General features: G+C 44.7%; 3 protein-coding genes across 4 annotated transcripts; 1 reads left to right on the forward strand and 2 right to left on the reverse strand.

Annotated features, from left to right (window-relative positions):
* Nucleotides 1–3,475: 3,475 nt before the first annotated feature.
* On the reverse strand, nucleotides 3,476–3,709 carry RB195_014635 (uncharacterized protein; the record flags this gene model as incomplete). Its single annotated transcript, XM_064204991.1, has 1 exon — nucleotides 3,476–3,709. One exon carries the CDS (start codon nucleotides 3,707–3,709, stop codon nucleotides 3,476–3,478), a length of 234 nt encoding a protein of 77 aa, XP_064060872.1.
* Nucleotides 3,710–4,982: 1,273 nt separating this feature from the next.
* RB195_014636 (uncharacterized protein) lies at nucleotides 4,983–5,429 on the reverse strand (the record flags this gene model as incomplete). The annotated part of the gene is made up of 1 exon (XM_064204992.1): nucleotides 4,983–5,429. One exon carries the CDS (start codon nucleotides 5,427–5,429, stop codon nucleotides 4,983–4,985), a length of 447 nt encoding a protein of 148 aa, XP_064060873.1.
* Nucleotides 5,430–5,808: 379 nt separating this feature from the next.
* RB195_014637 (uncharacterized protein) lies at nucleotides 5,809–7,038 on the forward strand (the record flags this gene model as incomplete). 2 transcript variants are annotated; one of them, XM_064204994.1, is made up of 4 exons in its annotated part: nucleotides 5,809–5,973; nucleotides 6,048–6,136; nucleotides 6,201–6,370; nucleotides 6,437–7,038. In XM_064204994.1, 4 exons carry the CDS (start codon nucleotides 5,809–5,811, stop codon nucleotides 7,036–7,038), a joined length of 1,026 nt encoding a protein of 341 aa, XP_064060874.1. The 2 variants fall into 2 exon arrangements, with proteins under 2 accessions (XP_064060874.1, XP_064060875.1); XM_064204993.1 differs by lacking the exons at nucleotides 6,048–6,136; nucleotides 6,437–7,038 and having other exon boundaries at nucleotides 6,190–6,435.
* Between the last annotated feature and the right edge of the window lie 3,331 nt (nucleotides 7,039–10,369).

Below are 10,369 nucleotides of genomic sequence, written 5' to 3' on the forward strand. Positions count from 1 at the left end.
GAGGACCCAAATCGACTTCACTTTTCTGTAACCCATAGCCTGAAGATGTCTGACGATGGTTGCACGGCCGCACCCAAGTGTCGTCAACAGTTCACGTGTACTGGCATTGGACTTGTTTTTGAGAGCGTCCCCAAAGCTTCATCATTCCGGTCAGTCGGACGCCCAGAGCGAGGTCGATCTTTGGAAAATCTTTCTCTGTTGGAACAAGCAGGTGACAGTCCAGCAAGATAGCCATCCCTCTTGAACGCAACACAGATATGAGCAGTAGCGTTGCATGCGCTGTAGCCTCACATAAATTCGTTGTACACAATATTTCGAATTTGACCCGGCTTCATTGAACTCATGGTTGTCTACCAGTGAACCCTTACATACCCTTATGTACCCTTTTGATGTAAGCTTCTAAGAACATCCTACCATATTCAATTGCCAGAAAATTTTATTTCAAGACATCTAGAATTCTAGATCGAAAAATAAATCTTGGTGTGAGACTTGCGGACCAACCTAATATGGAAATGAAGTTTTTTTTTGCTCTTTTCCACTTCTATTGAGTGTTTTTTCCACACGCTGTATGCGAGCCGGGTTTATTTCCTTGACATACTTTTCCTGCTTAGCTTCTTTCAAATTCGTTTGTTGTTCCGGTCAAACATCCTTTTCATGCTCTATCCTTGATTTCGAGAGCGGATGTAGCGCAGTTGGCAAGAGGTTTCGCTGTATCTGCACGATCCATCGGAGTTTCGAATTCGCATTAGTTCAAATCAAGCCTTTCGTGCCCTCGTAGTCGAAAAATTGTTACCAGACCTGTCTAGAAGGATAAAAACACTTGCTTGACACAGCGACTAGTCCAAGTCATCATATAGGCTAGTTAAACGTTCGCAAACCTCAAACCATTCTGAATTGAAGTCCGCTTGGGATGCGTTGGCGCAATGGATTAACGTCAGACAGTTTATCGTTTATCATTATCTTTGACTATAGTCTCAGGGGTTGTCGTTTCAGATATGCGGAGGAATTTATTTTCATTTATTTATTTTTTATTTTTTTTCATCAGTGTCCAATCATTTTAGATCGATTTTAAGATGCTATCTCGCTACCTTTTTACTTTTTCGTAGTTTTGTCGTGCGCGCAATTTTTTTCGGCGAAAGAGAGGAGAACTTGAAATGAATGAGTAGGAGTCGCTAGTTATTCAACTTCGTAAGGAGCACGAACATGGCGTAGAAAGAAAAAGAAGAAGTCGTTAAGCAAAGGAGAAGTATGGCACAGAACAAGTTGCAAATCATACACGATACGCATTGTCGTTTAAATTATAGAGCGTGACTTATGCGATAATGCGGATACTGCCCAATTTGTGCAAATGTGCATAAGAACGGTTGATGGAGACTGGCTAGCTATAGTAGGATCAAAATAAGATGAAGAATGACGCAACTGCGTAAGCAGCTGCGCCCTAAGCGGTGCAAAGGAACGCAGAGAGAGAATCGAGGGAGAAACAATGCTAGCACCATTGTTCACTGCAGTTCGCGATGGTCCCACCTCGACTCCAACCGCTATCTTCACCAACACTACGAAAAAGTAAAAAGGTAGCGAAATAGCATCTTAAAATCGATCTAAAATGATTGGACACTGATGAAAAAAAATAAAAAATAAATAAATAAAAATAAATTCCTCGGCATATCTGAAACGACAACCCCTGAGACTATAGTCAAAGATAATGATAAACGATAAACTGTCTGACGTTAATCCATTGCGCCAACGCATCCCAAGCGGACTTCAATTCAGAATGGTTTGAGGTTTGCGAACGTTTAACTAGCCTATATGATGACTTGGACTAGTCGCTGTGTCAAGCAAGTGTTTTTATCCTTCTAGACAGGTCTGGTAACAATTTTTCGACTACGAGGGCACGAAAGGCTTGATTTGAACTAATGCGAATTCGAAACTCCGATGGATCGTGCAGATACAGCGAAACCTCTTGCCAACTGCGCTACATCCGCTCTCGAAATCAAGGATAGAGCATGAAAAGGATGTTTGACCGGAACAACAAACGAATTTGAAAGAAGCTAAGCAGGAAAAGTATGTCAAGGAAATAAACCCGGCTCGCATACAGCGTGTGGAAAAAACACTCAATAGAAGTGGAAAAGAGCAAAAAAAAACTTCATTTCCATATTAGGTTGGTCCGCAAGTCTCACACCAAGATTTATTTTTCGATCTAGAATTCTAGATGTCTTGAAATAAAATTTTCTGGCAATTGAATATGGTAGGATGTTCTTAGAAGCTTACATCAAAAGGGTACATAAGGGTATGTAAGGGTTCACTGGTAGACAACCATGAGTTCAATGAAGCCGGGTCAAATTCGAAATATTGTGTACAACGAATTTATGTGAGGCTACAGCGCATGCAACGCTACTGCTCATATCTGTGTTGCGTTCAAGAGGGATGGCTATCTTGCTGGACTGTCACCTGCTTGTTCCAACAGAGAAAGATTTTCCAAAGATCGACCTCGCTCTGGGCGTCCGACTGACCGGAATGATGAAGCTTTGGGGACGCTCTCAAAAACAAGTCCAATGCCAGTACACGTGAACTGTTGACGACACTTGGGTGCGGCCGTGCAACCATCGTCAGACATCTTCAGGCTATGGGTTACAGAAAAGTGAAGTCGATTTGGGTCCTCCACGAATTGACTGCTGGCGACAAGAACGGGTATGCGTCAGTCTTTCCTTTTGCGCGAACACAGGCAGGACTTTCTCTGCAAAATCATTAGAGCAGACGGGAATTGGGTGTTGGATGTTAATCATACACGACAGAAAACTTGGCTCCCGACTGGCAAATCATCTCCAAAAGAGTCGAAAGGAGATTTGCGTGAAATGAAGTTCTTGCTGGGTTGTTAGTGGGATTCCAAGGGAGCGCAGTGCTATAAAGTGCACCCACGCAGTGTACGCAGTGACCGCTTAAATCTACTCCTCTCAACCACAATCACGAATCCACTCCTGACGTGGTTCATCTGACTACCATTTGCTTCGGACACTGAAGCTGCATTTGAGAGAGGAAATATTCAATGATCAGAAAGAGCTGGAGAGTAAGATTTCTCTATTTTTCGACTCGCAGTCGCCAGAGTTCTGGATTTCTGGGATTGGTAGTTTAGTGAAACGTTGGACGTATGTAATAGATCATAATGGTCATTATTTTGTTAATTGATACCTATACGATATACTATATTGATACGAACAATAATTTTATAATTTTTCGAATAAAAGTGTGAACTTTGGTGCAAGACTTTCGGAGCAATCTAGTAATAATCACTACAGGCACCTGCTGACACCAACTAGGATCAGCTGGGTAGTTATATTAAACGGCAATCGGGAAGATTTCCAAGGCCTTTGTTAACGTTTAAGCTATATATAAAAAAGTTCTGAACAGTACTTTGAAAACATATCGCTTAGAGGTGGTGCGAGTATTGACCGAAGTGCCGATGGGCATAGCGGATGTTCTACCCCGCCTCTGCAGCATCAGCCAGCGCTTCTGCTCTTCTCTCTTTAAGGTCTTCCTTTATCGCCTCTCGGCAAAGCCTTGCGAGCTCGGACGTGAGTTCTTGGTTCCTTGCGGCTCGTGCTGCTCCACGCTTGCATATCAGCTCAAGAGTTTCAGGAGACAGGCGTCTCTTGGTGGTTTTGAAACTCAGCCTTCTTCGCGCAGTCATGAAGGTGTTCAACGAGCCGCTCATATTCTTCGTCGATGTTGTCCATTGCAGAATCTTCCCAAAAGCCGGCTAGCGTAGCGAAGAGATCCCAATTATGATAGTTCTGTGATTTCTCTCTCTGAACTTGGCTGCTTTCTCTGCTCTCCTTGTGAAGGAAAATTTTCCTCGGAGGAGGCGATGGTCCCGTATAGAACTTTGGTACAACAGCGACGTCCGTCAGGCAGAGCCTTTTATTGATGAGGATGTGGTCTATTTCATTACGGTACCCTCAACCGGGTGACTCCCACGTCCAGCGTAGAGAGGAGGGCTTCTGGAATTGCGAGTTCCCATGGGTGGTCTTAGTCGTCATGATGAACTCTGAAGGCCTCTTACCCCAATCATTCCATTGTGGGTCCCGATGTGAAGTTCTTCAGGCGTTCTTGGGCCAACATCGGCGCTGAAATCGCCAATTATGACCTTGTAGAAGGCATGATCTTCTCAGTAGAACTACTCCAGGTTCATATAGAAAGCTTCGACTTCTTCTTGATGTTGGAGCGTAAGCGACGAACTCTAGTCCCATAAGTTTTTGGGAGAACTTCCGTTCTCCCGGAGTGGACATGTGGAGCTTATTGTTTATTGTCGGAGGCGACTCCAAACCGCCTCCCTTGCACCTCCCAGTCACCTGATTGCAGGTTTTTGGCCGGACCGACGTGCAGGATACAAGGATGTCATGAGTCAGTCCTGGCTCAGCAGAAACAGGGAACCCATCACCTGAATCCACGTGCCTCTCTGGACAAGCACATGGTGGCTTTTGGTCCGCGATTAGCCCCCTATCCGCCACCCGGGGACGCGCCACGTAGCCTTGCGACTAACCGGCTATGATCCCTCTAGTGAGGGAGATCCGTGGCCATAAATGGAACTCTCGATAATTAATTGGCTCTTGAAAGTGGCTGAGCGGTAGAATTGTCGTCTATAAAGTGGGTGGCCTTGGTTCAGTTCCCGCTGGCAGCGAAGCTGCACCACGTCAAAGGACGGACACGCACACGCACGCAGATACACAAATACACAAAGCTCGTCATTATCTGGCACGATGTTATTTCTTTAACTATACATTGCTTTCCTATTCCTTTATTTATCTTATTTACCTCTGTTCGTCTCTGCCTCGCTCGGCTCTGCCTGACGGACGTCGCTGTTGTACCAAAGTTCTATACGGGACCATCGCCTCCTCCGAGGAAAATTTTCCTTCACAAGGAGAGCAGAGAAAGCAGCCAAGTTCAGAGAGAGAAATCACAGAACTATCATAATTGGGATCTCTTCGCTACGCTAGCCGGCTTTTGGGAAGATTCTGCAATGGACAACATCGACGAAGAATATGAGCGGCTCGTTGAACACCTTCATGACTGCGCGAAGAAGGCTGAGTTTCAAAACCACCAAGAGACGCCTGTCTCCTGAAACTCTTGAGCTGATATGCTAGCGTGGAGCAGCACGAGCCGCAAGGAACCAAGAACTCACGTCCGAGCTCGCAAGGCTTTGCCGAGAGGCGATAAAGGAAGACCTTAAAGAGAGAAGAGCAGAAGTGCTGGCTGATGCTGCAGAGGCGGGGTAGAACATCCGCTATGCCCATCGGCACTTCGCCAGTGGGAAGACGATGATGACTGCTCTCTGGAACCCGAAGGAAACAACCATTGCATTGAGAAGGAGGATGGAGAAAATCATCTACGATATCTACTCTGATCTCAGCCATGTCCGCTTGCCTCCTCACCATCTGAGGGAAGACGGATAAGTCATTCCAGAGGTTCTCCCGTCCGAAGTACGACATGTTGTGTCGTGTATGCTGTGTCGGTAAGAAATCGTGCGGCACCTAGACCCGACAGAATAAGACCAGAACACCTGAAGAAACTTCCGCCAGTACTTATCAACACCCTGGCGAGGCTCTTTACACGTTTCCTGTCGGAATGCAAGATTCCTAAACAGTGGAAGACAAGCAAGACCGTGTTGTTGTATAAAAAGGGAGATCCACATGACATTGGCAACTATCGCCGAATCTGCTTACTGTCCGTCATCTACAAGCTCATTACAAGAGTGATCCCTAATAGGATGAAGGACAGCCGTGCGAGCAAGCAGGGTTTCGAAAAGGATTCAGCATGATTGACCAAATCCACACTGTTTCGAAACTCAGCGAGGTATCACGAGAGTACAAGATGCCGCTCTGTCTCACCTTCATCGACTTGAAGGCCTTTGATTCAGTTGAGAAGGAAGCGGTCGTGGAAGCCTTGGACAACCAAGGCGTCCTTACTCAGTACATAAAGGTACTTCGAGAGTTGTACAGCTTCACGACCGGAATTTCGCCATTCTACACGAATATCATCATTGACTTTTGAAGAGGGGGGTCCAACAGGGTGATACAGTCTCACCCAAAATATTCACAGCCACCCTCGAGAACGCAATGCGAAAGTTGGAATGGGACGACATGTGAGTGTAGGTTGATGTTCGGCAGCTACACCATTTGCGCTTTGCTCGTGCAGATAACACCTAGCATCAGTCAAGCGGAACGAATGCTGACCGAATTCGTCGAAACATGTGGATGTATCGGTCTTCAGCTGAATCTGGAAAAGGCAATGTTCATGCGCAACGGATGGGTCTCGGATGCCCCATTCACGCTCAGCGGAACGAACATATCCGAATGTACCAGCTACGTTTATCTGGGTCGGGAGTTGAACATGACGAACGACCTGACCTCCGAGCTGAGCAGGAGGAAACGAACGGCTTGAGGAGCGTATAAGAGCATCGAGGGTGTAGTGAAAGGGGCCAGAAACACCCGGCTCCGTGCTCACCTCTTCAACACCACCGTACTTCCTGCTTTGACCTATGTTTCGGAAATCTGGGCATTTCGCAAGCAGGAAGAAAACGCGGTGAGCGTCATTGAACGCGCAACTGAGAGAGCAATGCTAGGAGTATCCCGTTTCACGCAAGTGAGGGATGGGATTCGAAGTTCTCTCCTACGTCAGCGATCGAATATTAGAGACGCCGCCGCGTTTGCCAAGGAAATTAAAATAAGGTGGGCCGGACACGTGATGCGCTTTAATGACAACCGTTGGACCAGATCCGTGAGCAACTGGGTTCCCCGCGAGTTATTAAGCGGGTTATTAAGCGCACTACAGGAAGACCGCCGACCCGATGGTCAGATTTCTTCACAAAGTCCTGAGAAGAAAATTATGATGTTCTTCGTGTCCCATGCGAAAGGAGGAACCACTGGGCTACTCTGGCACGCGATCGGGACAAATGGAAGAATTACTGGCGCCCGCTCGCCCTGTTCGAAGATCAACGGGAGTCAAGATGATCAAGGTGATATACGACAAGAACATCGAAGCTAAAGGAACACAATTCGCACAAAAAAAAAAAAGTTTTCAAATAAAAGTAAAGACTCTTTTTCAGTATCTCTTTCTAATTAAAGGGTGGATGTGGTGTAGCGGTTAGAGCTTCCTGCATGATCGATCGGAAGTTCGAATCCGCCCTAGTGCTCACCAAGCTCTTCATCCTACCGGGGTCGATAAATTGGCACCATACTTGTTTTGGAGGATAAGAACACTGATTTAACACATAGGCTAGCCACCGCAAGTTATTCTATAGGCTAGTTCGTAAACGTCAACCGATCCTGATTTGAAGTGAAAGTGATGCATCCAATTGATTGATTGGATTAATTAACACTCAGACACTTTATTATTTGTCCTTCATAGTCAAGGGACACGCAGATTCATGAAAAATGACGAAAAAAAATCAGAAGATGACGAATGACGACCCACCAATCTGTCGCACCCGTTTCCTTCAAACTAACATGCTTTCTCAGCCCCTTCTTCCTAATCACTAGATTTATTGGGATTAGAGGGGATGAGGTTGCTACACGAAGTGATAACAACCAGTTTCTAATAGGATTTAGAGCAGAGAAGATGTATCGAAACTAGGACACTTCTTCAACGTCGTTAACTAGCAATTAAGCGATGTGAGTCAACTTTTGCAGCGTTGGAATGTTGTTTTTCTGGAGTCATTCACATCTCGTCCAGAAACTCCTCACCTTTCATCACTCGAAACCAGCACTCTAATGCTCACAATGTGATGAGGTTGCCGTTCATCTTCTTAATATTTCATCCGTTAGGCTAAAAATGGGGTTTCTGTCGGCAGTACTGCAGTTTGACACCTTTTTGTGCAGCAGGTCTTAAACCGCAGACCTAATCGTTAATCTCTTTTCTTATAGATCAAAATATTGACTTGGAATGAGTTGAAGTTCAGCATGCTAGTGTCAAGAGGTCAAAATTCTACCTTGGGTTGCTTTTTACGTGCAATGATGTTACAGACTTTTCTTCCGTATTTTGGTTTGATTATTCCGTTTCTTTGAAGTGTTCGATCCCATGGTAGCAGTACGTAGAGTATTTCTTTATCGTATAAAGGCATTGTATCACAAAATTGACGATGCTGAGGTCTCTCTGCGAATAGAAGTGGTGTAGGTAACGGTTTGAGTGTAACTGCGTTGAATTACCTCCAGCAGTTCAGAAAAAAAGGCGTGTGAAGCATGGTTGCATCCGTTACGCTCCAACAACGCTCCAACGCTCCCACCAACTATTACGGCTAGTAGAACAATCCGCAACGCGATTGCGCGGTTGTGGCAGCTTCTGTTGCTTATTTGGGTTATATCAGAGGCTTGCGGATGTTGGACGCCCGTGAAAGAAGTTACATCGTAAGGGTTTCGTGTAATCGATGCTCCTTCTCAGATCTCTTTTCTGGAACACCTGGTAGAATTGGGGGATGATCACACTCTTGGTCGCGCACTACACCTCTACCTCTATTTGTCCTTGGAGTTCCCAACAGCCAATTTTACGACATGCTATCTTTAATCTCGCGTAATGTGAGAGTTATAACACTTTGCTGTTGTCTGCAGAATGTCTGGGTCTTATCCGAGTATCGTTCTCCTATGTGCTGTTATTTTCGAACTGCTGCTTCTGCTGCTCTTCTGACGGCCGCTATTCATATTTTCACGATAGCATTGTTCCAGCTGAGCGTGACACTTGATGTATGAGTGTCCGTGGAGGCGCCATGGGTGTGTTGGATGCCATATTGACGCTTATTTTGAAATATCGCAATTTACTTATGAGCAGATGCTGTGTTCATAAGGTCGCATGAAGATCTGAATACCCGCATGAGGCCAAATTCGGGATGTATTGGTGTAAATAACCTATATCATATTTGTAGTCACATCCAATTTCCCTAGTTTAGTGGTCTACGAACAATGTGCACCTTGCATCTGTCTTTGAAATTTTCTCTCTAGGTATTTTGAAAATCTGTAGGTTTATTCTTCCTGAAAGCAGACGTGGTGGCGCATCCCATGCCGATTGATTAGCACCAGACTTTTTATCCCTTATTATTCTTCCTGGTTTTTGATTACGATACCAATTTGAAACTAGCTTCCACTTTCCAATTTCAAGCAAAAAAGCTTGAGACCGAGGTATTGGGCACTATTTACTCTTCCATTTACATTTCGGAATTTTTTAAAAATTGGTACCACCACTTGCGTTAGCACTTTTAATGCAATTGAATCTCTAGAAGGGAGAAGGAAAGAAGAAGAAACATACAGGGAACGAAGTTTGCAGTCCCCGTTCAGCTATTTTTGTTTATTTACAGCATTTGTTATATATATATATTTGTTTTGCGAATGTTATATGATGAGAGCGACACGTCTGCCAACACTTTTCTGCTTGACATAGATGCAAACAATTTTATCGCTATGTTTCGCTCTGTTAGAACGCGAATGCAACTCAGATGTTTTAGCTCTCTCGAAAATGTTTTGAAAATGTTTGCGAATGACCCATCACAAATAGACTATTCAAATCTTGACTTTACACAAGATAGAAGCTTTTCCTAGGTTTTCACGTAAACGATATTACCATAAATTTGCAATTTTATGGAACTTTCTGAGTAATATACGACCAATAATAGATCGTGCAATCTGAGCATAAACTTCTGCGGTGAAGGGTTGCTCATCTACTTGTCCTTAGGGAGCCAGCTGAGGAAGGGCGTGTAGATCCATGCATTTCCGGTTGAGTTTACATACGAAGCTGAAAAACACTAACACCATCTCTCGACGGCGTTTTCTAGTGTAATTCCTCTTCAAATTCTTTATATGCGTGTTTTTGGGATTTTCGTCTAACCAAATGTGGCATTTTCTCATGGATTTGCTCTTGCTGAACTTCGATAAAGTTGGTCATCTTTTTGGCTAAAGTAATTTATGACCAGCGTAAAATCTATAGAAGAAGGCTTACTTTTTTACTTCTCTTTTAATTGACAACCCTCCACTTCAACAAGATGGATTCGAGAAAGATTGTTGCAGGAATCTCCTTCATTAGCCACGGATCACCTTCATTGGGATCAAGGTTGGTTAGTCGCCATGCTATGTGGCGGTCCTTCAGATGGCAGGTACTGGGCTAACTGCTGACCAGAAGCGACCTTGTTCTTGCCTTAGACGCAGCTGGATTCAAGAAATGGACTTCCTATTTCCGCTGTGTCAGAATTGGCTCGGAAACCTTTGCGGACAAAAGTCTGTAATCAAGGACGGGAAGGTGCAACAAAGCAGTTTGGAGTCTCTTCCAACAAGCCCCATCTGTACATCTGGGAAGATCTGACGTCTCCCACAAAACCCGTGGGAAAATCTATGTA

Source organism: Necator americanus, chromosome V (assembly GCF_031761385.1).
Source record: "Necator americanus strain Aroian chromosome V, whole genome shotgun sequence".
In the NCBI taxonomy this organism is placed as follows: domain Eukaryota; kingdom Metazoa; phylum Nematoda; class Chromadorea; order Rhabditida; family Ancylostomatidae; genus Necator; species Necator americanus.